A 27,894-nucleotide genomic window follows, 5' to 3' on the forward strand; every position below is an offset into this window, starting at 1 on the left:
CCTGACAAGGACTAGAACCCGGGGTGCCGGCGCCACAGGGGGAGGATTAGCCTATTGAGCCACCGCGCCGTTGCGGTTTTTAAAAAGGGTCTCAGTAGGATTTCTGGGGGGTCTTAACCGAGCCTGACTGTGCACGTCACTATTTAAACCTGGATTCGGACTCGCAGAAGCCGACCCTGGTGGACATCTTACGGGAGATGGAAGCAGAACAATAAGTAATTGTTCCCCAAATGCGGGCGGCCTGAAGTGTGCAAGTCAGTTCTGTCAGGGAGGAGACAGAGGACGTACTGGGCAGTCCAGAAGCCGAACACAAGACAGTGCTTCCACATCAGCCCTGAGCTTTGTACTTGCATGCTCATTTTCCTAACATACATGGACCTTTTTAGCGGATAAAAATAGTATTAAATGTCACTTCTTAAGGAGCATTACAATAACATATTCATGAAACAGAAAATTCTCTTCATGTTAGCTCTATATTTTACTCTTATTGAGTTGTCAAAGATTTTGTGTTGATAAAGAAAAATTATGACTTAGAAGTTATGATCATGGGCAGGAAACAAGATAAGGACTGCTTTATATCTAAAAATATGAAAATTAATTGAAGGCAGAAAATAAATAGGGCATCTTTGAATAAACAGAAAATGTATGATTATATGTATGTACTAGCGATGCATTTTCAAGCAAAACTAATTGATATTGATAAAGTATATCAGGAAGAAAAGTAAAGAATTATAGAGGCTAATCCTCCGCCTAGCAGCGCCGGCACACCGGGTTCTAGTCCCAGTCGGGGCGCCGGATTCTGTCCCGGTTGCCCCTCTTCCAGTCCAGCTCTCTGCTGTGGCCAGGGAGTGCAGTGGAGGATGGCCCAAGTCCTTGGGCCCTGCACCCGCATGGGAGACCAGGAGAAGCACCTGGCTCCTGCCTTCGGATCAGCGCGATGCGCCAGCTGCGGCGGCCACTGGAGGGTGAACCAACGGCAAAAGGAAGACCTTTCTCTCTGTCTCTCTCTCTTACTGTCCACTCTGCCTGTAAAAAAAAAAAAAAAAAGAATTATAGATGGTGTTGAGAAAGCAATTGTATCAGTGTATCATTTATTTAAAATATTAAACAACTAAGTTTTAACCAATTTGGAAGTTTAACATTTCAACAAATTCATTTAAAAAATCCAATTGCTTTTTAAAAAAGATTTATTTATTTGAAAGATGGAGTTAGAGGTGGAGGCAGAGGCAGAGAGAGGTCTTCCTTCTGCTGGTTTACTCCCCAGATGGCTGCTATGGCCGGAGCTGAGCCAATCCGATGTGGGTGCAGGGGCCCAAGGACCTGGGCCATCTGTTTTCCCAGGCCACAGCAGAGAGCTAGATTGGAAGTGGAGCAGCTGAGATTCGAACTGGTGCTCATATGGGATGCTGGCACTGCAGCGGTGTCTTCACTCCTTGTGTTGCAGTGCTGGTCCCCAGCTTCCCATCTTGAAATAGAATGCCACTCTGTTGGGCATAGAATAGTCTATTTTTGTAAGATAGCTTCAGCAGGAATGAGAAACAGCAGAATAATTCCATCGTGGTTTGTTCTGGTCTGTTGAGCCTAGCTCAGGCACTCATGTACATTTTACCTAAACCTCCTTCACAGTCCAACACACAGCACTAGGTTTCCATGGTGTAATTCAAGATCTACCTGTCTGAGCAGGCTTTTCGACTCTCACATCCACTTTTCTGAGAACAGCATGAGGTGATGTGGTGCAGCCTGGACACAGGAGGGGATGCTGCTGTTACACACCTGTGGGCATCCTGGGGCTTTATGTATTGTAATAGGCAAAACAGAGATTTGATTGTGGGTGAAAAATAATAGTTAAAGTTAAGCAAATTAAGTTCAGTTTCCTATGAAATGAACAGCCATTAAGTGTATGAACTCTTCCTTCTACATTAAGTGAGGATTCACATTTTGCGCAGTTGTCTCTATCAAATATCATGCTGTCATTGGGCTCAAAGGTAGACCCACAGGCTTAATTCTTACTCAGATTGCTTCAGCTAACCCTTTAGTTATTTTGTCAAAAAAGATTGATCAGACAATGGCAGCTCTTGTATTAGTACACTTAACTGGGATACAACAGAAGTAAACTTTTCTTCTATTTTCACAAGTGGGACAGACAGATCTACCAGAGGTAAATCCTCATGTAGTTCAACATTAAGATGGAGTTCATGTGGATGAGATGGTGTGCTCATTGGTGTGCCACCATTCAATATGTCCAGGTACCGTCTGAGAGTCGTCTGCAGCCTCTTGCTGTACACAGAGCCTCACTGAAGGCTGCTCCCATGTACCACAGCGCCTCCAGTCTGCAGCAGGACCCTCCTCATCACCTCTCTGTGTCAGAGTCATCGGACTTCCATCACTAGTGACTTGTCCTTTGTCTCCGCGTGGGAAAGGCCCACTGCAGACTCTGGAGCATGGATCCTGTTTGTCTTTTGGGAAGTACGCATGTGTTCTTGCTCCTGAGCACCTTGAGAGGACAGTTACTTTCCAAGCATCAGCCAACACTCTTCTGCCTCAGGATGCTTCTGTCAGATATTCCTTTTCAGATTTTTAAATCTGAAAATTTTAAAATCTTTAAAAAAGATTTTCTAGGTTATCAGTGGTTCCACCCCAGTAGATCAACCCACCACCCATTCCACCTTTATCTGGAACCTCTGGTTCAGTGACGTAATGTGGGACTTGGCGTGACTGGGCTATCAGTATAAATAATAAGCTGTACCCACTGGGCTTGTTGTCCCCCTACCCATTCAATTTACACTAGCTTGGAAAGCTAACCTAAGAGCTGTTGACATGGTCTTCTTTAGCACTGTGCTGCTGTTTAGATATGGCTTGAAATCTTGATAATGTTAATACCAACATGGAAGGAACAGTTCTGACTTGGTCAGTGAAGTGTTACGGGACTACAGGGAAAGAACTTTTATCATGGACCTGAACATCTCCAAAGAGCTCCTTTAGTGACTAGAGTAGGGAATAGATGAGAGAGGGTCCCAGAGAACAACTGAAACTCCTTTCCTCAAGGAAGTGGCCAAGACACAGACAGCACATTCCCTAGTGATGACAGCTATCCAAGCCTTGGGAAATTTATAATACACAGTTCTACAAAGAGTGGGAGAGAAGGACAACTAGAGAAAGATTGGGTAAAAGACGGTTGCCTCAATGAGACATGGCTCATCTAAGGACAGCTGTTAGGGAGTTAACATCTTAGCTATATAATGGTTGCTCCACCACATGCTTCAAGTCACACCGGTCTGTCTCCCTCTCTCCCTCTCTCTTATCCTCCCCCATCACTCTGCCTTTCAATAATACCTAAACATAGAAAGTTGAAACCTGCTAATCAGTAAAAGGGATGACTTATTGACACATCATCCTGATTAATATCAGGAGTATGAAAAGCCAGACATCAAACAGCTCTGATGATATGTTTTTTTTTTTCTGCATGTGATGATGTTTGGCATTTTAGAAAGCTGGTGACCACCACAGCTAACTAATTCCAAGGAGTGCTGGGAGCTTCCCTAGAGTCTGCCTTTCATGTGAAGACCCCAGATCCAGGACTGTGACCCCACCCATCTCCTTACCCAAATCTTGCACATCAAAGCAGCATTTCTGCTGCACCTCAGCCATGCCAGCACCAATTACCAGACAACAAGGGGCCATCCCTACAACCCAAAGCCTGCCAGAGCACATATAAATATGTTGGTTCAGCCCTCCCCTCCTCCTGCTTCTGCCTCCTAAGCAAAGTCTCATGCTTCCTGCGTGGCGCTGTCTCCCTGCTCTCTGCAAATCTCAGCAACAAGTGCTTTCAGTGATGTTAATTTCATGGTGCCATCACTCAATCACTTCTAAAATTAGAATCCTGGGATTACAAAGGACACAGATTATACTTTCCTATGACTTTATAGAACAAGCCAAAAGCCAAAACTGATTTCAGCTGGCAGAACAGTAGTCGTCACTTTATGGGGAAATCTCCTGGAAAAGGACAAGTGGGAATGTATGGCATCATGGAATCATGGAGTTCTTCTAGATCTTTTGCAGCATGTAGGTTACATTTTAAATTTTACATTAAAAAGAAAAGAGTATTTGCCATCTCTTCTAGTATAAATAAAGTTTGTTCATTTCCCTGAATGCAAATGTTACTTACACTGGAGTCTGGTTGATGGCTTTGCCTAATATTATGGCATGGATATCACTTATGACCAGATTTCACTGTGTTCTGACAGGGCCTTGAAGCATTGGCATACCAGTAGCCTAAACCCATCTAATGCTTGGAACAAAAGGAAGCAAAACTTGTTTGTAAAACGGCTGATTCTTGTCCAAGGAAAAGTTTCTGGAGTGCCTTGTTGTATCAGAAAGAAGTTCCCAGGAAACAATGTTGACATGGTAACAGGACTGTGGGCAAAGGAAACCAGATTGAAGAAGTACTTATTGGCTTTATTCTGATGTTGTATCAGAGTAAATAGTGACAACTTCAGAACTCCAGATTATAACCCAATGAGAAGTTTTAGAATCTGTGAATCCTTGTTGATACGGATACATGAGTGAAAGCGAGAAAAAAAAGAAAGGCGGAATAATGGGGGATAGGAAGTCTACCCCACAGTGCAATGTCACCTAATAAGAACACACCAAGTTAGCAAATCATCCGTGGTTCCTAAAACTGTGAGTAAAAGACCATATATTTACATAACTTAGAATATCTCCTGAGTGTTCAATAACTATAAAAGAAAAGCAGTAGGTTTGAAGACAGGACATCTGACAACATTAAAATAATCAAAACTAACATACCCAGTACTGAAAAAACTAGAGCATCCTGTGCTACCTAAAGACAATGCCCCAAGGAAGATGGAGTATCCCTCCTGTGGTTTCCCTGAGAAATATTCAAAAGTTTAATCTTTTGGCAACATGGAAGTTTTACAAAAAAATTGGCCCACAATCTTTAAAAAAATGACAATTTCAAGGAATTCTGTGAAAGGCTTAGGGATTGATTTATTAAAGAATTTAAAGAGACATGGAAACTGAGTGTAATATGTGATTCGCCTTGGATCTGCACAAGGGAAATATTGAAGGGTACCGTTGGGACAGATTGTGGTAGTGCATTATAATATGCTGTTTAATAATAGTAATGTGCAAATATTGAAATTCCAGGTCTTTATAGTAGGACTGTGATTAAATAAGAAAACATCTCTATGTTAGGAATTATGCTTTTAAATATGCACTGCTACATTTCTAACTCCACTCAAATTGTTTATATGTAGTTATGTTTTGTGTATATGTCTTATATATATGTGAATAAAATAAGGTAAAGAATGATAAAGTAAATGGATAAAAAGAGTAGAAATTGCTAAATTGAATATTGACATGTGTATTGTTTCTACTGCATTTTTCTGTAAATCTGAAATAAAATTTTCAAAATATGAAAATTGATGTGCTTCACTTCCTAGAAAATAAGATCTATCATATAATCAACCAAATTAATAAAACAATTTGATGCAATTGCATCTATTTTTCACATTTTTTAAAAAGATTTATGGCTGGCACTGCAGCTCACTAGGCTAATCCTCTGCCTTGTGGCACCGGCACACAGGGTTCTAGTCCCAGTCGGGGCACCGGATTCTGTCCTGGTTGCCCCTCTTCCAGGCCAGCTCTCTGCTGTGGCCAGGCAGTGCAGTGGAGTACTTGGGCCCTGCACCCCATGAGAGACCAGGATAAGTACCTGGCTCCTGCCATCGGATCAGCGCGGTGCGCTGGCTGCGGCGTGCTGGCCGCGACGGCCATTGGAAGGTGAACCAACGGCAAAAGAAGACCTTTCTCTCTCTCTCTCACTGTCCACTCTGCCTGTCAAAAAAAAATAAAAATTTATTTATTTATTTGAAAGTCAGAGTTACACAGAGTGAGGAGAGTCAGAGAGAGAGAGAGAGAGAGAGAGAGAGAGAGGTCTTCAATCTGCTGGTTCACTCCCCAGTTGGCCATTACAGCAGGAGCTGTGCTGATCCGAAGCCAGGAGCCAGGAGCCTCCTCCGGGTCTCCTACACCGGTGCAGCCCAAGGACTTGCCATCTTTTCCTGCTTTCCCAGGCCAGAACAGAAAGCTGGATCAGAAGAAGAGTAGCTGGGACTGGAACCGGTGCCCATATGGGTTCCCAGCACTTCAGGCCAGGGCGTTAACCCGCTGTGGCACAGCGCCAGCCCCTTCACAGTTTTAAGAGTAGAAATAGAAGGGATCCTCCTTGAACTTCTAATAAGTTTCTACAAAAAAAGCTACAATACATACAATATAATGTAAACATTTTCCCTAAGTTCAATGGTGAAAGAAGAAATTTCACTGAATGTCCTTGAGCATAGGCTATTACGACGATTCAGTATGAAAAAAGGCATGCATATGGATGGGAAAGTATCAATCTTTTTTCTTCATCTCATTAAAGCATTTTAAAATAGAATCAGTATGAGCTCTACCACGAACAACTGAACTGTTCAGGTTAGTAACCATCCCTATTCTTATGTTTTCCTGAACTCAAATTCTGCTCTTGGCTCTTTTCTGTAGGCAGGCATTGTGCTGTGGAAGCTTAAGTTGCCACGTGAGATGCCTGCGTCCTGGAGAGGATGCCTGGGGTGGAGTCCCAGCTACTCCCCGCTTCTGACCCAGCTGCTGCCAATATTCCTGTGGCAGCAGATGATGGTGCAGGCATCTGGGACTCTGCACCCTTGGGGGAGACCCAGACAGAGCTCCTGACTCCTGACCACTGACCCCTGACCCCTAACCCTGGCCTGGCCTGGTTGATGTCTGGCTGGTAGCAGGTATTTGGGAAGTGAGCCAGTGGATGGAAGTTTCTCTCTCTCTCTCTCTCTCTCTCTCTCTGCTTTACAAATAAATGAATCTTCACAAATCCATTAGGCTAAAAGTGATTCTTTAAAAACCCATATGGTTATCATCATGTATAACTTTCTAATTTGGGTGTATCCCTTACGTTCTGTTTCCCTCAACCAGAGTAGAAAGTCCGTGGAAGCAAAACTGTTTGAATGTATTGTGTCCTGTCATATCCCAGGTACTCAGAAAAGTGCCTGACCATAATTTATAAAACAGATAGTTCTTGAAGTACTGAATAGATGTGTCCCAGTCATATTCCCATCTATTTGGCCCACTCTGACGGCTCTTCCTAATTTTATTCGTATACTGCACACATTCAGTTTCAGAACCCGTAGGAATAAAAGTAATCCTATCTGCAGCCAAAACCAACAAGGTGATTAAAACTCCAGCAGAACACGTGTTCACCTTCCTCTCCTGCTTGCTAGGGCTCAGTGTCTCCACTCAGCTTCCACTGGGATTATTGCCTGTTTCAAACGTGAGGTCTCGCCTGTCCGTCTATGACATCTCGTCCTGTATTAATAATATCTTTAATGGATCTGCACAATTCACAAATGTTTTTCACAGGTAATTTCCATTCCCCATGCAGACACTGTCACCGCACTGCTGGGTGAAATGATAATCACTTCCCAGCAAGAAGATGAGATCATGGAGTCCCACACCCTTATCTCAGGTCCAGGGTCCTCTTTCCACTCCTGCACACTGTGGTCCTGACAGCGATGGCAGCCAGGTAAGTGCTGATTCGTTTCAGAGGACTGTTGTATTCTGAGAAGGCCTTCACCTCAGAAAATCCAGTAAGAATCACAGAAAATAACTCTTTTTCTGGGATTGGAACATAAATCTAGGAACACACATACATGCCCATATGAGGGTACTTCAAAAAGTTCATGGGGAAATGCAATTAGAAGTTTATTTTGGTGCAACTTATTTAAATCCATGCAGTTTTTTAGTAATAGAATGTTCTATGAATTTTTGGATACCCCTTCATATTTATGCATATATATTCAGGAAAGATGTTTCCTATTGTACTTTTAAAATTTTCTTGAACATGTAATACTTGTATCCCTTTAGAGCATACAGTGCAATGCATTGTCACATATATATGCTGTAAACTGATCAAGTCAGCAATGTCTTTTGGTAATCCCTTGGCATACTGCCGCCTCCTTCCCTGCACAGGGGCCGCTACACCTCTCTTCTTTCCCCCTCACTCCTGCTGACGCTGAAGCCAGCCTCACTCCTCCCTGCCTGAACACTCCGCCTGTCACAGCACTTGCTCACAAGGCTTCACTCTGCAGACGTGGGCCGAGCAGTGAGCCAGAGATGAGCCCAGGCTGCTGAGCAGGTGCCTGGTGTCTGAGAGACAGGTGCTGGTGTGTGCATTGGCTTTTGCTTTCTTCTGTCATGGTTGTGAGGAAGTACATGTTGGACTACATGGAGTCTGTAACGATGCCTGAAATTTCTGTCCTTAGTAAAAGAATGTTGAAATGCATTGGGGTAAAGGAAGTCTCATTCTCTCTGCTATGTCATGGGAGAAAAAAAAAACTTATTTCAACAAATATGTGGCTAACTATTCATAAAGCTCAAACATTTTTTAAGGGATCAACCAAGAGCTTTAAGGTCTCAAAATTTAATTATTCTCATGGCTTGAAACCTATTTTGATAGTGCCTTGTGTTTTCTTTCTACTCAGTTCCTTCAGTCGCCTACAGCATATTTTTGTTTAATCAAACCTAAAATGAAGCGAGCGTTAGAGCTGCTGCCAGAGACTTTTTCATGAGCAGCTGTAGATCCTTCTCAGGAGGTGAGACGTGTTGACTGAGGTCACCCCAGTGTCTCCACAGAAGCCCAAGGGTCAGGGAAATTGTGCGCCTTCCTCGCCTTGTGAATGCCTGTGGGTGTTCACAGGCCTGGGTGATAAAACTCACCACAACGTAAGAGTCACAGGTTCCTGTTATGCACCTGGCTCTGTAAGGAACCTGAAACCCCTGCACTACCCGTCATTGTGTAACTCAAGTCACAATTTCTGGTCCACATCATGCCTGGGCTTCCCCTCCCCCTCCTTGGTTGCTCACCGGTGACTGTAAATCGGCCTTTTCAACCTTCTCTGGTCTTTTTAAAATGATGCCTTTCAATGAAAAATGGGAGCGTGTCCGGAGGAACCCAAAGCTGAGATGCGCACTCTGCCACCCTCCTCCCCTCCCGACCCCGCCCCTCCGCCTGGGGTGACAGAACCTCACAGGGTGAGGCTTTCCATGCTTCCTGCATTCACAAACCTCGGGAAAGACCTCTCACACCTCACCTCTGCCTGACCAACTTGCTGTCTTCCCTCCTCTCCACATCCCCTTCACGAAGCTCGCTGGCGGGTGTGCGTGCACGGTGGGGGCAGTTGCTGGCGGCACCTTGTGCTCACCTGGGAGTCCTGTTGCTCAGATGGGCTGGAGTTTTCGTCGCTGCTCACAGCCGTAATACAATTAAAACAGTGGACGTATGGCACACATAGTGAAGTACTTTAAATGCAACTGTGGGGGCCGGCACCGTGGCTCACTTGGTTAATCCTCTGCCTGCGGTGCCGGCATCCCATGTGGGCGCCGGGTTCTAGTCCAGGTCGGAGCGCCAGATTCTGTCCCGGTTGCCCCTCCCCCACTCCAGCTCTCTGCTGTGGCCTGGGAGTGCAGTAGAAGATGGCCCAAGTGCCCCTGCACCTGCGTGGGAGTCCAGGAAGAAGCACCTGGCTTCTGGCTTCAGATCGGTGCAGCGCCATAGTGCCATTTGGGGGGTGCACCAACTAAGGTTGTCTCTCTCTCTCTCTCTCTCTCTCACTGTCTATGACTCTACCTGTCAAATTAAAACATGCAACTGTCACAAAAATATGTGAGAAAATAACTTAGGATATTATAATATATATTTTCCTACCAAAATGGATTTCAAAATCTTTCCATATCATGGACACTTAAGGAACTTAAATAGTAACTTACATTTGTTGATTTATTTTATACATACACACACACACAAGATAGAGGATGCAAAATTACTTTCAGTAGAAATAACCCTTCAATTAAAATTCAGCAAATGTTAAACATGTATATGCTATATTTGAAACTCAAAAAATCATCATTCATCTGGGTAGCACTGTCTGAACTATTGCAGTGATTGGATTTATGATTTTTTTCTGGTAAGAATTGTTGTTCAATTTACAATTTTTTTCCATTTTCTGGTAAGTGTTGTGGTCTTCTATTTTAACTTCTATACATTTAACTTCCCACTGTGTTTCTTTTTCATTTTGTTGTTGGTAACTTTTGTCTTACAGAAGTTTCCCTCGTGAAATTTTTTAGAGAGATTTATTTTATTTATTTGAAAGAGAGAGTTACAGAGAGAGGTAGAGAGAGGTCTTCCATCAGCTGGTTTACTCCCCAGATGGCTGCAACGGCCAGCGCTGATCTGATCCGAAGCCAGGAGCCAGGAGTTTGTTCCAGGTCTCCCATGTGGGTGCAGGGGCCCCAACTTGGATCACCTTCCACCGCTTTCCCAGGCCAGAGCAGAGAGCTGGATTTGAAGTGGAGCAGCTGGGACTTGAGCCGGCGCCCATATGGGATGCCTGCACTGCAGGATGGGGCTTTTACCTGCTGTGCCACAGCGTTGGCTCCTCTCATGTAAATTTCAGTCTTCAATAAGACTAATTCTCATGCTGAAGATTTGGTCTAGGATTAGTCATCATTTTCCCAGCCCAAAGTATGCACTGCACCCAGTGTTTTTTATTGGGGAACTTTGCCAATTTTTACTGTCTATGCCCCATGTGTTACTTATCTCTCTTTTTAGAATGAGTGCTAGAAATTTACCCTTAGGCTTTTGACTCCATCTCCAAATAGTTTCCTTGCACATTTCAAAGGAACTGTTTTCTTGGGGTGAGTATCTCTTTGCTGCCACATCCCCAGCGGTCACGAGTATGAAGGATTCCGTGGACACTGATGGTCATAACCTAGGTCTGAGACCTCTAATGCTGTTACCTCCTGACTTAGGGAAATTCTTCCAAAATGAGTACCATCCATCATTGTGCTTTGCTTACACAATAAAAATAATACAGTCTGTACGAAAAACACAGCAGAAAATGATTGGCACTTTCCTCTTTTCAAAATCAGTTTCCAGGATGATTACACTGGCAGGCAAACTCTTTCTGTCTGGTTCTAGCCGAATCCAGAGATCCCCACTGATAAAGCATCAATCACGTGGATTGGAAGCACGTGGAGGCAGGTTTAATTGTGGGTAAGATACTCGCCAGGTGATGGCCTCTGGCCTACAGATGCAACAGCGCAGGTGCAGAGGAGGAGGTCTTGACCATTGTTTCCTCCCCAGCAGGACCAAGCAGGCCAGAGCATGACGGGAACCTGAAGGCTCAGAAAACGGGGAAGCCACTGACCAGGACCTGGTTCCTGTGCTAAAGGTCTCCAATCAGAACTTGCCACACCAGTACTCCCCAGCGGCTGCCCTCTCCCCCATCCCATAAACCTGTCCCATACCCCAGGTGAGAGAGAGAGCTAAGCTTTGCTTCACCTTCTCCTTGCTGGCTGACTTCAACAATAAAGCCTTTTGTGTTGTTGTTTTCCTCAAAGCAAGTGCCACAGTAAATGGCTCCTCTGAGTGTCGGGCAGTGAGCCCTTGCTGGATGTCATCGTGAGTTGGTTCCCTGACATCTTCCACAGGAAAACATCCTGTTTTGATATAATCTTGAAGATGTTTAACATATTTGTTGAGGTTCAAGTCATGGATGTAACTATTCCTTTTGTGCTCCATTTGTACCAATGTTTTGCAAAAGACTCCTTTTCAAGTTACGTTTCCTCCTCGCAAAAACCAGGGTATCTGCACCATCCTAGCTTTCTTGTTTGACAAGCAGCGTTGGGGACATTTGGATGTTTTCTGCCCCACACCCCGCAGCATCGTTTATCTTCAAGACGGTTGGCTTTCTTTGAGAAATCACCTCTTGAAATCTCAGTCTTGCGACTTGAGATGCTCAAGGAAAAGGGGCTGTTGGCGATGACTGTTCGTGGGAGGGAAATGAGAAATACATGTGTGTTTTAAAGTCACTGCAGGCTGTAATTCTGCCAAGACTTGTGTCGCTTGGAGCTGTGTAGATTTTATATTCATCCACAGAGATGCATAGTTTTTGCCTTGTGCTAAGTCTTCCTTACCAATTACACTAATATACTTTGATATATTTCAAATTATTAATGCAGTATATTGTGCAAATATGATGTGATAAAAGCTTAATATTTCCTTCCAGGTATTTTTGTTTTCATGTGTGTGTCTGTGTTTTCAAGTCATTTGAACTACTTCTTTCATGTGCACTAAGAACACCATGGTGATAATCAAGCTAAATTTTCTTTTAATTAGCAATGTTATGGGTAGTGATACCCAATATCTACTATTGTTTTTCAGTAGTTATGTGAAATATTGTTACTTGTATAAGTCAAACTACAAATTAGATTACTTCATAAAGCCTATTTTAGTTTCTTATCCTTCACTACTGTTCCAACTCTGCCCCTGTGTTTTGATCCTCAAGTTGAAGTGTTTTAAGTGAGACATATGCTACACTCATTCTGTGTCTTGGCCTTTTGTGTAAGAATGTATCATAGAGAAAAGTCCATGTCCAAGCACAGAGATCTGCCCAACTCCTCTCTGCAGCTCCAGAGAAACTGTGGGGCACTTGCCCATCACCCCTTCAACTGTAAGGAGAGACTGAGGCTATTTAGAATTCAGTCTTCATTGAGCTTCCTGGGATGCATGAACGAAAGCGCTGACCATTTAAAGTAGAATATAGAGAAAAGGCTGCATATTGAAAAGTGAGACACATTGGCATTTGTTTGATTGTTCATTCTTTCTCACTTCAGCTGCAACCTGTGCCCTCTAGCACTTGCTGTGATGTGTTCTGCCAGCCTGGATATTGGGATTATCTTCCTCACTCAGACAGGGATTGGCCTTGTGGGAAATTCCTCCCTCCTTTGTCTTTATAACTTCACTCTGCTAACTGGACATCTTTTGAGGCCCACAGATTTATTTCTCAATCAACTGGTCTTGGCCAATTCCATTGTTCTTATCTCTAAAGGTATACCCCAGACCTTGGCGGCTTTTGGATGGAATTATTTGCTGGATGATATAGGATGTAAACTTATCTTCTATTTTTACAGAGTGGCAACAGGAGTGTCCTTCAGTACCATCTGCCTTTTCAATGGTTTCCAGGCCATTAAACTTGACCCCAGTATTTGGAGATGGATGGAGCTTAAGATAAGGTCCCTAAAGTTCCTTGGCTTCTGCTGTTTCTTCTGCTGGGTTCTGCATATTTTAGTAAATTCTTGTCTTCCTATAATAGTGAGTGGTCCATTGAATATCAAAAATACCAGTATAGAAAATAATTATGGGTACTGTTCTTGGCATTTAAGTGGAAATCTTTTAGATTCATTTTATACAATCCTGTATTTTTCTCCTGACCTCATAAGTTTGGGCTTCATGATCTGGGCCAGCAGCTCAACCATCTTTATCCTGTACAGACATAAACAGAGAGTCCAACATATTCACAGGCACCGACTCTCTTCCAGGCCTTCCCATGAGGTCAGAGCCACCAACACCATCCTAATCCTGGTGAGTTTCTTTGTCACCTTTTATTCAATATATATCACGATGGCACTGTGGGTGACACTGGTTGAAAATCAAGGCCAGTGGATCGTGAACACCTCTGTGCTTGTGGCATCGTGTTTCCCAGCGTTCAGCCCCTTCGTGCTCATCATCAGTGACACCAGAGTCTCTCGGTTGTGTTCTGGCTGCAGGGCGGGGAGAAGTGCTTCCTAATCTGCTTGCAGTGCTGTGAGTCTGTTCTCTCCTGGGTGTTCAAGTATTCATTCCAGTGTCTGTTCATCAGAGGACTGCGTATGTCAGGATTGTGTGTCACCATTTCAAGAAGGGCAGTCCTGTCCTCATATCACTACACGAGTGTTGCGATGGAGGAAAAATGAACCTTGTACGCATAATTAAGCAAAGACTCATTTAATTCTTAGATTTGTCATTAGAGAAGTTCAGGACATTTTCAAATATCACATCGGAGAGACCTAAGCCTAAGGCCCCAGGCAAATCTTTAATTTGAGGACTTACATAAATTCCTGGAAACTTTTATTTGTTTGTTTCTAATGTTATATTTTTTGTTTTCTAATTTTATCTTTTAACTATCTTTACATTAAAAATTTATTTTGTTTTAACTGACAAGTAATAATTTTGTATACTTATGGGGTCCAATGTACTGTTCTGATCTATGTATACGTTGTTGAAAGATCTAGTCAACCTATTAGCATATCTATCACTTTGCCAACTTATCTTTTTTAATGTTCATGTTAAAAATCTATTATTTTAGTATTTTGAAAAATATAATAACTTTTAGTAAAAAAAAACTTTAAAAGCTGAGTAAGATGTTTTGATATGGTAAAATCCCCTGAAAGATCAATCAATCAATCAATTTTTTAAAAAGAAAAAAGATGTAGAGCTTACAGACAGAGATGCAAAGCAAGACTTTAAGGAAGAAAGCTGGAGGAGGGGAGAAGGAGGAAGTACTGGGCAGTGAGCAGCCCTCTCCCAAGGGCTGAGAAGAGGCAGGTGCTTCCTCAGGACAGCAATAATCTCTGTTAATTGCTAGAAGGGCACAGATAGTACTAACCTCCCTGACTCCTGTTAGGCCTGGAAGTGATGTGTATGTGTTTTGGCAGATGCAAGCTTAGAAACCCAAGAGAAGCACAATTAGCCTCGTCCTTGGGTAGGGGCCTCCCCTCTAAGCATCCCAACTTCCCTCTGGTGGTTAGTTGGCTTGCAAGAGAATGCCCTTCCCACTTTAAATTAGGTTCACATTAGCAAATTATATGTATTTAAAAGATAGCTCGGGAATCCCATAAACCCCACAATACTGTAAACTCTTTTGCAAGAGTTTATGCAACAACCGAAAAGTCTGAAGAGTTCGCACAAGCCCGGATGCTTCCACAATTACTAACACAAGACTGCAGCTTCAGAAAGCCTCCATTATTAGGAAAATGGCGCAGTCTTTATGGCGCGATCTACACCCTGACATCATCCTAGGCTCTAGCCACCCCCCACCCCTGCATTGCTGGAAGCCAGGTAGCCACATGGCCCAACCACTGGTGTCAAGCTCCACCCCCATCCTAATGGGATTCGCTGCTCCTGCTTCCCTGCCTGCCCTCCAGCAAAGTTTTAAAAGGACCTGTTCCTGAACACGTGGCTCTCTTGGCTCAGCTCCTCTTCTCTTCTCTCTCTCTTTCTTCCTTTCCTCCATCTCTCTCTCTCTCTCTCTCTCTCTCTCTCTCTCTCTCTCTCTCTCTCTCTCCTCCTTCTCTCCCTTCCTTCCTCTCCCCTTCCCTCCAGCCTGCGGGGTTTTCCCCGTAAACCCTTTCCCTTACTGCGGCGTTTGGTGTGTTTTGTGACGACCTTACATCCATCATTCTTCAGGCGGTCCTTTTCATTCTGGTCGTGTTTTGTCGACCAGACACTGAATTCTCACTGCAGTTTCTTGAACGCATCTGTGTGTTTCGTTGCTTGTGGATGCACCCAAATCTTCTGTGCTGCCTGGACTGCTGTGCTCACTGCTGCGTGCAGCTCCAGGGAGTCCTTTGAGTCCATGCTGCTTGGCAGGGGAGTCACGCAGTGCCCAGAGGCAGCCACACCCTGCCTTGTCCCCCTCACCTCCCTTTCCCGCAACATCCTAAAATTGCCTCCTGCCAAGACCAGAAGGCCAGTCCCACACCAGATTCTAAGAGATGTGGGGCTGTTCTGCATGGGCTGTACTAGCTCACTGAGGACCCCTGCCAGCTGCCCAGCACTGAGGGAACAGCCATAGAGAAGGCTGGATCCTCACCAACTTTACCGAACCATTCAATCCAAGATGGAGCTGGAGAGCGTACAATGAAGACTCCCCAGGCAAAATCACATCAAACTCATTTTCCACATACACTTGGCTTTATTATCCTGCATCCTGAAACTGAAATACCCACGTTGTCACATCCCCAAGAAGGAAACCAACTCCAATAAACACAATGGATGAATTTCACCACAGAATCTGGAAGCTCACAAAGCACTGGTCTAGTGCAGTGAATTTTTGTTTTAGCTAAGACTGCATTGTGCATCACATCCTTATGAGTGATATCTGAACAGGCATAGAATATCCTAGGCCACTTGTCACACATGCATCTCCATCAGCCTGAGGGATTTCTGAAAGAGGAGGAAGAGAAAGAGAAGAGGGGACAGAAGAGTGCATGCATCGATTTACTGCTAGTACAAGAGTGAGGAATGTTAGGAGACAAACTACACATCAATACTAGATGTTCCACTCCCTTGGTGACTAGGTGGCAGAAATGGAGGCTCGCAGAGATGATGCTACTCTGACTATAGTACTGCTTTCAGAGAGATTTTGACCTTGAGAAAGTTCATTGAACTGTGTAATTTTTTTTAAACATTTTATTTATTTGTTTGAAAGATAGAGCTACAGACAGTGAGAGGGAGAGAGGGAGAGAGAGGGAAAGGTCTTCTATCCACTGGTTCACTCCCCAACTGGCCGCAAAGGCTGGAGCTGAACCAATCCGAAGCCAGGAACCAGGAGCTTCCTCCAAGTCTCCCTCATGGGTGCAGGGGCCCAAGGACTTGGGCCATCTTCCACTGCCTTCCCAGGCTACAGCAGAGAGCTGGATTAGAAGTGGAACAGCCAGGACTAGAACTGGCACCAGTATGGGGTGCTGGCACCGCAGGCAGAGGATTAACCTACTGTACCACAGTGCCAGCCCAGAGCTGTGTAATTATAATGTGAGTAGTTTTTCAAACACCAGGTATGAAATAAAACTTCACAGCAAGAAATCCATGCTAATAAACTTTAAAAGGTTACTCATAGTGTCATAAATGTCTAAAATTTTCCCCCATTAGGTTTGCTGCTGATAAAGATTCTGTCTGAGGACAGGCACTTGGCATAGCAGTTAAGACTTTGCTTGGAAGACTGGCATCTCATATCTGAGTAATTGGGTTCAAGTCTCAGCTCCTTTGCTTCTGATCCAGCATCACACTAATGTGCACCCTGGGAGGCAGAAGAACCACCTGAAGAAGAATGATGGAGGCTTTCTGAAGCTGCAGTCTTGTGTTAGTAATTGTGGAAGCATCCGGGCTTGTGCGAACTCTTCAGACTTTTCGGTTGTTGCATAAACTCTTGCAAAAGAGTTTACAGTATTGTGGGGTTTATGGGATTCCCGAGCTATCTTTTAAATACATATAATTTGCTAATGTGAACCTAATTTAAAGTGGGAAGGGCATTCTCTTGCAAGCCAACTAACCACCAGAGGGAAGTTGGGATGCTTAGAGGGGAGGCCCCTACCCAAGGACGAGACTAATTGTGCTTCTCTTGGGTTTCTAAGCTTGCATCTGCCAAAACACATACGCATCACTTCCAGGCCTAACAGGAGTCAGGGAGGTTAGTACTATCTGTGCCCTTCTAGCAATTAACAGAGATTATTGCTGTCCTGAGGAAGCACCTGCCTCTTCTCAGGCAATCACCCGTTCCCCTTGGGAGAGGGCTGCTCACTGCCCAGTACTTCCTCCTTCTCCCCTCCTCCAGCTTTCTTCCTTAAAGTCTTGCTTTGCATCTCTGTCTGTAAGCTCTACATCTTTTTTTTTTTTTTGAAGATTGATTGTTTGATTTGAAAGCTAGAGCTACAGAGAGGCAGAGGCAGAGAGAGAGAGAAAGGTCTTCCATCTGTCAGTTCACTCCCCAGATGGCTGCAAAGGCCAGAGCTGAGCCTATCCGAAGCCAGGAGCCAGGAACCAGGAGCTTCTTCCGGGTCTCTCACACGAGTGCAGGGCCCAAGGACTTGGGCCATCTTCTACTGCTTTCCCAGGCCATAGCTGAGAGCTGGATCAGAAGTGGAGCCACTAGGACTGAAACCAGCACCTATATGGGATGCTGGGACTGCAGACAGCAGCTGCTACCAGCTACACCACAGTGCCGGCCCCTCTACATCTTCTCAGTTACACACAAATACTCTTTGTAACTCTACTAGATGATCAGTGTATGACCTTTAACAACATACCTGCTACTTTCACCAAGAAATGACCAACACATTATTTTTTAATTTATTTAAATTTTTTAGAGATTTATTTATTTACTTGAAAGTCAGATTTACACAGAGAGAGAAGGAGAGGCAGAGAGAGAGAGATCTTCCATCTGCTGGTTCACTTACCAGTTAGCTGCAACTGCTCGAGCTTTGTGATCTGAAGCCAGGAGCCAGGAACTAGAAGCTTCCTCCAGCTCTTCCCCCTCAGGTACAGAGGCTCAAGGACTTGGGCCATGTTCTACTGCTTTCCCAGGCCATAGCAGAGAGCTGGATTGGAAGTGAAGCAATGGGAATTGGAACTGGTACCCATATGGGATGCCGGCACTGTAGGTGGCGACTTTACCCACTACACCACAGTGCCAGCCCCAAAAGAATAGATTTTTAACATAAACATTAAAAAAGATAAGTTGGTGAGGTGATAGATATGCTACTTAGCTTGATTGGATCCTTCTACAATGTATACATAGATCAGAACAGCACATTGTACCCCATAAGCATACACTATTATTGAGATGTTAGACACCAGTGGGCCTGCGCAGGAGTACTGTGGGGCTCCATGGGATGCGCAGCCATGGAGCCCCCACGTCAAGGTCGGTCTGATAGCTGTTGCTGTGTCTTTATCACAAGGTGGATGTTGCTAGTTTCGGTTAGGGCAATGCTTTCCCACGGTCGCGACTTTCCAGAGGAGTTGAGAATGTTGTAAACAACAAGATGGCGTCGAGGACCGCGTGGTGAGCCTGCCTGCTGCGTGACACCTCATCTGATTGGCCCGAGGATGCGTGCACACTGCGTGAACAGACAGCGGATTGGAGTGTTCCGTGCATGGACTTGAGCCCGCTTGCAATTGGCCAGATTTTGTATATAAGCTGTGTGCTGAGGAAGGAGGGGGCTTTCCTGTCCACTCTCCTCCCTTCATTCTTTCTCTGTCACTGTTATTTTCTCATTAAAAGTCTACTGAAGACCGATAAGCTGCGAACAGTGTCATTCCTTTGCGGGCAAGGGAGCGGCAAGTACCATTCAGGGTGAAAGCTTCCTGGCTTTAATAAGCAGTCACCGTCTTGATGGCCCAAGGGAGCCTGGTCAGGAACTGATGCTGGTGCTTCAAGTTGGCCATTAAGCTGAGTGGGCCTAGAGAAGGCAGGAGGGACCAGATTAGTGGCCAGGGAGACTCATTGTACCGTTACTTGGACAAACAAGTGCCTTATACCAGCATGCAAGAGACAGACTGGGTCCTGATGGAGAAGCGCTGCTGGGACATTGACTTAGGTCCCCTGAAACAGATTCCAATGAACCTCTTCACCATGTATATTGCAGGCAATGCTCTCCATCATCCCCCTCAATGAGGGCGTGTATGATGGACGGGCAACCCATGCAGGCACTGATGGCTATTTCAGCCGCTTTAAAGATACTATAAAGTTGGCCAGCGCCACAGCTCCCTTGGCTAATCCTCCGCCTTGCGGCGCCGGTACTCTGGTTGGGGCACCGGATTCTGTCCGGTTGCTCCTCTTCCAGTCCAGCTCTCTGCTGTGGCCAGGGAGTGCAGTGGAGGATGGCCCAAGTGCTTGGGCCCTGCACCCACATGGGAGACGAGGAGGAAGCACCTGGCTCCTGGCTTCGCATGGGCGCAGTGCCGGCCATAGCGGCCATTGGGGGGTGAACCAACGGAAGAAAGACCTTTCTCTCTGTCTCTCTCTGTATTAAAAAAAAAAAGACGCTATAAAGTTGAAGGTAGTAATTTCCTCAGGGTTTGGTCTATTTTATTGGGAACCTGATGGGTTTGGCATTGGCTGTTTACAAGTGCTAGTCTATGGGATTGCTGCCAACACATGCATCAGATGGGTTAGCCTACACGAAGCACCCTGAGAGAATGGAGTTGGGTGGAAGAGGATTACTTTTTTTCATGAGTTTCTCACATTTGTGGAAATCACAGGGGTCAACACATCAGAGTGCAGTGGCTAAGCCTTGCCCTGGGAAACCACCATGACAATCATGGTATCTCCCTGCCAGGTACGTCTGAGGACCACTTCTGTGACAGTGAGCACCTGCCCTATGGATTTGCTTCTCACTAACATTCTTCTTTAGACTCCATCGGCTCGTAAGCACCCACTCAAGGTAATCACCGATCTGGAAAGAACCAAAAGCTCTTTCCCCCTGGAGAGACAGATTCCAGAAAGACAATATGTATATTACTGCTGTCATAAGGAAATTATACCACAAACCCTGACTGAAAATAATGTAGAAAACTTTATGTGTGTTTCCAATACAGAGTAAAACAACAAATACAAACAAACTCTATGTAAACAAAACAACAGTTGCTGCTAAATCAATAACCATACAGCATCTCCATTTAATAAATTATAGTTGAGAACAATGCCTAAAAACAAGTATACAGAATTACTATTTGTCAATTAAATGAAGTAATTTTTAAAGTAAAAAATGGTTAAAAGATAAAATTAGACCAACAAAAAAGTAGTTAGAAACAAACAAATAAAAAAGTTTCCAGGAATTTATGTAAGTCCTCAAATTAAAGATTTGCCTGGGGCCTTAGGCTTAGGTCTCTCCGATGTGATATTTGAAAATGTCCTGAACTTCTCTACTGACAAATCTAAGAATTAAATGAGTCTTTGCTTAATTATGCGTACAAGGTTCATTTTTCCTCCATTGCAACACTCGTGTAGTGATATGAGGACAGGACTGCCCTTCTTGAAATGGTGACACACAATCCTGACATACGCAGTCCTCTGATGAACAGACACTGGAATGAATACTTGAACACCCAGGAGAGAACAGACTCACAGCACTGCAAGCAGATTAGGAAGCACTTCTCCCCGCCCTGCAGCCAGAACACAACCGAGAGACTCTGGTGTCACTGATGATGAGCACGAAGGGGCTGAATGCTGGGAAACACGATGCCACAAGCACAGAGGTGTTCACGATCCACTGGCCTTGATTTGCAACCAGTGTCATCCACAGTGTCATCGTGATATATATTGAATAAAAGGTGACAAAGAAACTCACCAGGATTAGGATGATGTTGGTGGCTCTGACCTCATGGGAAGGCCTGGAAGAGAGTCGGTGCCTGTGAATATGTTGGACTCTCTGTTTATGTCTGTACAGGATAAAGATGGTTGAGCTGCTGGCCCAGATCATGAAGCCCAAACTTATGAGGTCAGGAGAAAAATACAGGATTGTATAAAATGAATCTAAAAGATTTCCACTTAAATGCCAAGAACAGTACCCATAATTATTTTCTATACTGGTATTTTTGATATTCAATGGACCACTCACTATTATAGGAAGACAAGAATTTACTAAAATATGCAGAACCCAGCAGAAGAAACAGCAGAAGCCAAGGAACTTTAGGGACCTTATCTTAAGCTCCATCCATCTCCAAATACTGGGGTCAAGTTTAATGGCCTGGAAACCATTGAAAAGGCAGATGGTACTGAAGGACACTCCTGTTGCCACTCTGTAAAAATAGAAGATAAGTTTACATCCTATATCATCCAGCAAATAATTCCATCCAAAAGCCGCCAAGGTCTGGGGTATACCTTTAGAGATAAGAACAATGGAATTGGCCAAGACCAGTTGATTGAGAAATAAATCTGTGGGCCTCAAAAGATGTCCAGTTAGCAGAGTGAAGTTATAAAGACAAAGGAGGGAGGAATTTCCCACAAGGCCAATCCCTGTCTGAGTGAGGAAGATAATCCCAATATCCAGGCTGGCAGAACACATCACAGCAAGTGCTAGAGGGCACAGGTTGCAGCTGAAGTGAGAAAGAATGAACAATCAAACAAATGCCAATGTGTCTCACTTTTCAATATGCAGCCTTTTCTCTATATTCTACTTTAAATGGTCAGCGCTTTCGTTCATGCATCCCAGGAAGCTCAATGAAGACTGAATTCTAAATAGCCTCAGTCTCTCCTTACAGTTGAAGGGGTGATGGGCAAGTGCCCCACAGTTTCTCTGGAGCTGCAGAGAGGAGTTGGGCAGATCTCTGTGCTTGGACGTGGACTTTTCTCTATGATACATTCTTACACAAAAGGCCAAGACACAGAATGAGTGTAGCATATGTCTCATTTAAAACACTTCAACTTGAGGATCAAAACACAGGGGCAGAGTTGGAACAGTAGTGAAGGATAAGAAACTAAAATAGGCTTTATGAAGTAATCTAATTTGTAGTTTGACTTATACAAGTAACAATATTTCACATAACTACTGAAAAACAATAGTAGATATTGGGTATCACTACCCATAACATTGCTAATTAAAAGAAAATTTAGCTTGATTATCACCATGGTGTTCTTAGTGCACATGAAAGAAGTAGTTCAAATGACTTGAAAACACAGACACACACATGAAAACAAAAATACCTGGAAGGAAATATTAAGCTTTTATCACATCATATTTGCACAATATACTGCATTAATAATTTGAAATATATCAAAGTATATTAGTGTAATTGGTAAGGAAGACTTAGCACAAGGCAAAAACTATGCATCTCTGTGGATGAATATAAAATCTACACAGCTCCAAGCGACACAAGTCTTGGCAGAATTACAGCCTGCAGTGACTTTAAAACACACATGTATTTCTCATTTCCCTCCCACGAACAGTCATCGCCAACAGCCCCTTTTCCTTGAGCATCTCAAGTCGCAAGACTGAGATTTCAAGAGGTGATTTCTCAAAGAAAGCCAACCGTCTTGAAGATAAACGATGCTGCGGGGTGTGGGGCAGAAAACATCCAAATGTCCCCAACGCTGCTTGTCAAACAAGAAAGCTAGGATGGTGCAGATACCCTGGTTTTTGCGAGGAGGAAACATAACTTGAAAAGGAGTCTTTTGCAAAACATTGGTACAAATGGAGCACAAAAGGAATAGTTACATCCATGACTTGAACCTCAACAAATATGTTAAACATCTTCAAGATTATATCAAAACAGGATGTTTTCCTGTGGAAGATGTCAGGGAACCAACTCACGATGACATCCAGCAAGGGCTCACTGCCCGACACTCAGAGGAGCCATTTACTGTGGCACTTGCTTTGAGGAAAACAACAACACAAAAGGCTTTATTGTTGAAGTCAGCCAGCAAGGAGAAGGTGAAGCAAAGCTTAGCTCTCTCTCTCACCTGGGGTATGGGACAGGTTTATGGGATGGGGGAGAGGGCAGCCGCTGGGGAGTACTGGTGTGGCAAGTTCTGATTGGAGACCTTTAGCACAGGAACCAGGTCCTGGTCAGTGGCTTCCCCGTTTTCTGAGCCTTCAGGTTCCCGTCATGCTCTGGCCTGCTTGGTCCTGCTGGGGAGGAAACAATGGTCAAGACCTCCTCCTCTGCACCTGCGCTGTTGCATCTGTAGGCCAGAGGCCATCACCTGGCGAGTATCTTACCCACAATTAAACCTGCCTCCACGTGCTTCCAATCCACGTGATTGATGCTTTATCAGTGGGGATCTCTGGATTCGGCTAGAACCAGACAGAAAGAGTTTGCCTGCCAGTGTAATCATCCTGGAAACTGATTTTGAAAAGAGGAAAGTGCCAATCATTTTCTGCTGTGTTTTTCGTACAGACTGTATTATTTTTATTGTGTAAGCAAAGCACAATGATGGATGGTACTCATTTTGGAAGAATTTCCCTAAGTCAGGAGGTAACAGCATTAGAGGTCTCAGACCTAGGTTATGACCATCAGTGTCCACGGAATCCTTCATACTCGTGACCGCTGGGGATGTGGCAGCAAAGAGATACTCACCCCAAGAAAACAGTTCCTTTGAAATGTGCAAGGAAACTATTTGGAGATGGAGTCAAAAGCCTAAGGGTAAATTTCTAGCACTCATTCTAAAAAGAGAGATAAGTAACACATGGGGCATAGACAGTAAAAATTGGCAAAGTTCCCCAATAAAAAACACTGGGTGCAGTGCATACTTTGGGCTGGGAAAATGATGACTAATCCTAGACCAAATCTTCAGCATGAGAATTAGTCTTATTGAAGACTGAAATTTACATGAGAGGAGCCAACGCTGTGGCACAGCAGGTAAAAGCCCCATCCTGCAGTGCAGGCATCCCATATGGGCGCCGGCTCAAGTCCCAGCTGCTCCACTTCAAATCCAGCTCTCTGCTCTGGCCTGGGAAAGCGGTGGAAGGTGATCCAAGTTGGGGCCCCTGCACCCACATGGGAGACCTGGAACAAACTCCTGGCTCCTGGCTTCGGATCAGATCAGCGCTGGCCGTTGCAGCCATCTGGGGAGTAAACCAGCTGATGGAAGACCTCTCTCTACCTCTCTCTGTAACTCTCTCTTTCAAATAAATAAAATAAATCTCTCTAAAAAATTTCACGAGGGAAACTTCTGTAAGACAAAAGTTACCAACAACAAAATGAAAAAGAAACACAGTGGGAAGTTAAATGTATAGAAGTTAAAATAGAAGACCACAACACTTACCAGAAAATGGAAAAAAATTGTAAATTGAACAACAATTCTTACCAGAAAAAAATCATAAATCCAATCACTGCAATAGTTCAGACAGTGCTACCCAGATGAATGATGATTTTTTGAGTTTCAAATATAGCATATACATGTTTAACATTTGCTGAATTTTAATTGAAGGGTTATTTCTACTGAAAGTAATTTTGCATCCTCTATCTTGTGTGTGTGTGTATGTATAAAATAAATCAACAAATGTAAGTTACTATTTAAGTTCCTTAAGTGTCCATGATATGGAAAGATTTTGAAATCCATTTTGGTAGGAAAATATATATTATAATATCCTAAGTTATTTTCTCACATATTTTTGTGACAGTTGCATGTTTTAATTTGACAGGTAGAGTCATAGACAGTGAGAGAGAGAGAGAGAGAGAGAGACAACCTTAGTTGGTGCACCCCCCAAATGGCACTATGGCGCTGCACCGATCTGAAGCCAGAAGCCAGGTGCTTCTTCCTGGACTCCCACGCAGGTGCAGGGGCACTTGGGCCATCTTCTACTGCACTCCCAGGCCACAGCAGAGAGCTGGAGTGGGGGAGGGGCAACCGGGACAGAATCTGGCGCTCCGACCTGGACTAGAACCCGGCGCCCACATGGGATGCCGGCACCGCAGGCAGAGGATTAACCAAGTGAGCCACGGTGCCGGCCCCCACAGTTGCATTTAAAGTACTTCACTATGTGTGCCATACGTCCACTGTTTTAATTGTATTACGGCTGTGAGCAGCGACGAAAACTCCAGCCCATCTGAGCAACAGGACTCCCAGGTGAGCACAAGGTGCCGCCAGCAACTGCCCCCACCGTGCACGCACACCCGCCAGCGAGCTTCGTGAAGGGGATGTGGAGAGGAGGGAAGACAGCAAGTTGGTCAGGCAGAGGTGAGGTGTGAGAGGTCTTTCCCGAGGTTTGTGAATGCAGGAAGCATGGAAAGCCTCACCCTGTGAGGTTCTGTCACCCCAGGCGGAGGGGCGGGGTCGGGAGGGGAGGAGGGTGGCAGAGTGCGCATCTCAGCTTTGGGTTCCTCCGGACACGCTCCCATTTTTCATTGAAAGGCATCATTTTAAAAAGACCAGAGAAGGTTGAAAAGGCCGATTTACAGTCACCGGTGAGCAACCAAGGAGGGGGAGGGGAAGCCCAGGCATGATGTGGACCAGAAATTGTGACTTGAGTTACACAATGACGGGTAGTGCAGGGGTTTCAGGTTCCTTACAGAGCCAGGTGCATAACAGGAACCTGTGACTTATGTTGTGGTGAGTTTTATCACCCAGGCCTGTGAACACCCACAGGCATTCACAAGGCGAGGAAGGCGCACAATTTCCCTGACCCTTGGGCTTCTGTGGAGACACTGGGGTGACCTCAGTCAACACGTCTCACCTCCTGAGAAGGATCTACAGCTGCTCATGAAAAAGTCTCTGGCAGCAGCTCTAACGCTCGCTTCATTTTAGGTTTGATTAAACAAAAATATGCTGTAGGCGACTGAAGGAACTGAGTAGAAAGAAAACACAAGGCACTATCAAAATAGGTTTCAAGCCATGAGAATAATTAAATTTTGAGACCTTAAAGCTCTTGGTTGATCCCTTAAAAAATGTTTGAGCTTTATGAATAGTTAGCCACATATTTGTTGAAATAAGTTTTTTTTTTCTCCCATGACATAGCAGAGAGAATGAGACTTCCTTTACCCCAATGCATTTCAACATTCTTTTACTAAGGACAGAAATTTCAGGCATCGTTACAGACTCCATGTAGTCCAACATGTACTTCCTCACAACCATGACAGAAGAAAGCAAAAGCCAATGCACACACCAGCACCTGTCTCTCAGACACCAGGCACCTGCTCAGCAGCCTGGGCTCATCTCTGGCTCACTGCTCGGCCCACGTCTGCAGAGTGAAGCCTTGTGAGCAAGTGCTGTGACAGGCGGAGTGTTCAGGCAGGGAGGAGTGAGGCTGGCTTCAGCGTCAGCAGGAGTGAGGGGGAAAGAAGAGAGGTGTAGCGGCCCCTGTGCAGGGAAGGAGGCGGCAGTATGCCAAGGGATTACCAAAAGACATTGCTGACTTGATCAGTTTACAGCATATATATGTGACAATGCATTGCACTGTATGCTCTAAAGGGATACAAGTATTACATGTTCAAGAAAATTTTAAAAGTACAATAGGAAACATCTTTCCTGAATATATATGCATAAATATGAAGGGGTATCCAAAAATTCATAGAACATTCTATTACTAAAAAACTGCATGGATTTAAATAAGTTGCACCAAAATAAACTTCTAATTGCATTTCCCCATGAACTTTTTGAAGTACCCTCATATGGGCATGTATGTGTGTTCCTAGATTTATGTTCCAATCCCAGAAAAAGAGTTATTTTCTGTGATTCTTACTGGATTTTCTGAGGTGAAGGCCTTCTCAGAATACAACAGTCCTCTGAAACGAATCAGCACTTACCTGGCTGCCATCGCTGTCAGGACCACAGTGTGCAGGAGTGGAAAGAGGACCCTGGACCTGAGATAAGGGTGTGGGACTCCATGATCTCATCTTCTTGCTGGGAAGTGATTATCATTTCACCCAGCAGTGCGGTGACAGTGTCTGCATGGGGAATGGAAATTACCTGTGAAAAACATTTGTGAATTGTGCAGATCCATTAAAGATATTATTAATACAGGACGAGATGTCATAGACGGACAGGCGAGACCTCACGTTTGAAACAGGCAATAATCCCAGTGGAAGCTGAGTGGAGACACTGAGCCCTAGCAAGCAGGAGAGGAAGGTGAACACGTGTTCTGCTGGAGTTTTAATCACCTTGTTGGTTTTGGCTGCAGATAGGATTACTTTTATTCCTACGGGTTCTGAAACTGAATGTGTGCAGTATACGAATAAAATTAGGAAGAGCCGTCAGAGTGGGCCAAATAGATGGGAATATGACTGGGACACATCTATTCAGTACTTCAAGAACTATCTGTTTTATAAATTATGGTCAGGCACTTTTCTGAGTACCTGGGATATGACAGGACACAATACATTCAAACAGTTTTGCTTCCACGGACTTTCTACTCTGGTTGAGGGAAACAGAACGTAAGGGATACACCCAAATTAGAAAGTTATACATGATGATAACCATATGGGTTTTTAAAGAATCACTTTTAACCTAATGGATTTGTGAAGATTCATTTATTTGTAAAGCAGTGAGAGAGAGAGAGAGAAACTTCCATCCACTGGCTCACTTCCCAAATACCTGCTACCAGCCAGACATCAACCAGGCCAGGCCAGGGTCAGGGGTCAGTGGTCAGGAGTCAGGAGCTCTGTCTGGGTCTCCCCCAAGGGTGCAGAGTCCCAGATGCCTGCACCATCATCTGCTGCCACAGGAATATTGGCAGCAGCTGGGTCAGAAGCGGGGAGTAGCTGGGACTCCA

The 27,894-nt window shown here is 44.4% G+C and overlaps 2 protein-coding genes and 1 pseudogene across 2 annotated transcripts; 2 read left to right on the top strand and 1 right to left on the bottom strand.

Annotated features, from left to right (window-relative positions):
- The first annotated feature begins 12,793 nt into the window (after positions 1–12,793).
- On the top strand, positions 12,794–13,717 carry ORYCUNV1R1575 (vomeronasal 1 receptor oryCunV1R1575). Its single transcript, XM_070062675.2, has one exon. The coding sequence runs from the start codon at positions 12,794–12,796 to the stop codon at positions 13,715–13,717; it is 924 nt and encodes a 307-aa protein (XP_069918776.1).
- Positions 13,718–19,301: 5,584 nt separating this feature from the next.
- Positions 19,302–19,999, top strand: LOC100350698 (ER membrane protein complex subunit 4 pseudogene; annotated as a pseudogene).
- Positions 20,000–20,826: 827 nt separating this feature from the next.
- Positions 20,827–21,750, bottom strand: ORYCUNV1R1639 (vomeronasal 1 receptor oryCunV1R1639). The gene is given in 1 exon segment (NM_001167323.1): positions 20,827–21,750. A coding segment is annotated over 1 exon segment (924 nt).
- Between the last annotated feature and the right edge of the window lie 6,144 nt (positions 21,751–27,894).

This window comes from Oryctolagus cuniculus, chromosome 18 (assembly GCF_051225735.1).
Source record: "Oryctolagus cuniculus isolate XC-2025 breed Fujian yellow rabbit chromosome 18, ASM5122573v1, whole genome shotgun sequence".
Classification (NCBI taxonomy): Eukaryota; Metazoa; Chordata; class Mammalia; order Lagomorpha; family Leporidae; genus Oryctolagus; species Oryctolagus cuniculus.

Bases quoted from the DNA above. Each gene is read 5' to 3' on its own strand.
- ORYCUNV1R1575 (XM_070062675.2), top strand. From the start codon at position 12,794: ATGTGTTCTGCCAGCCTGGATATTGGGATTATCTTCCTCACTCAGACA.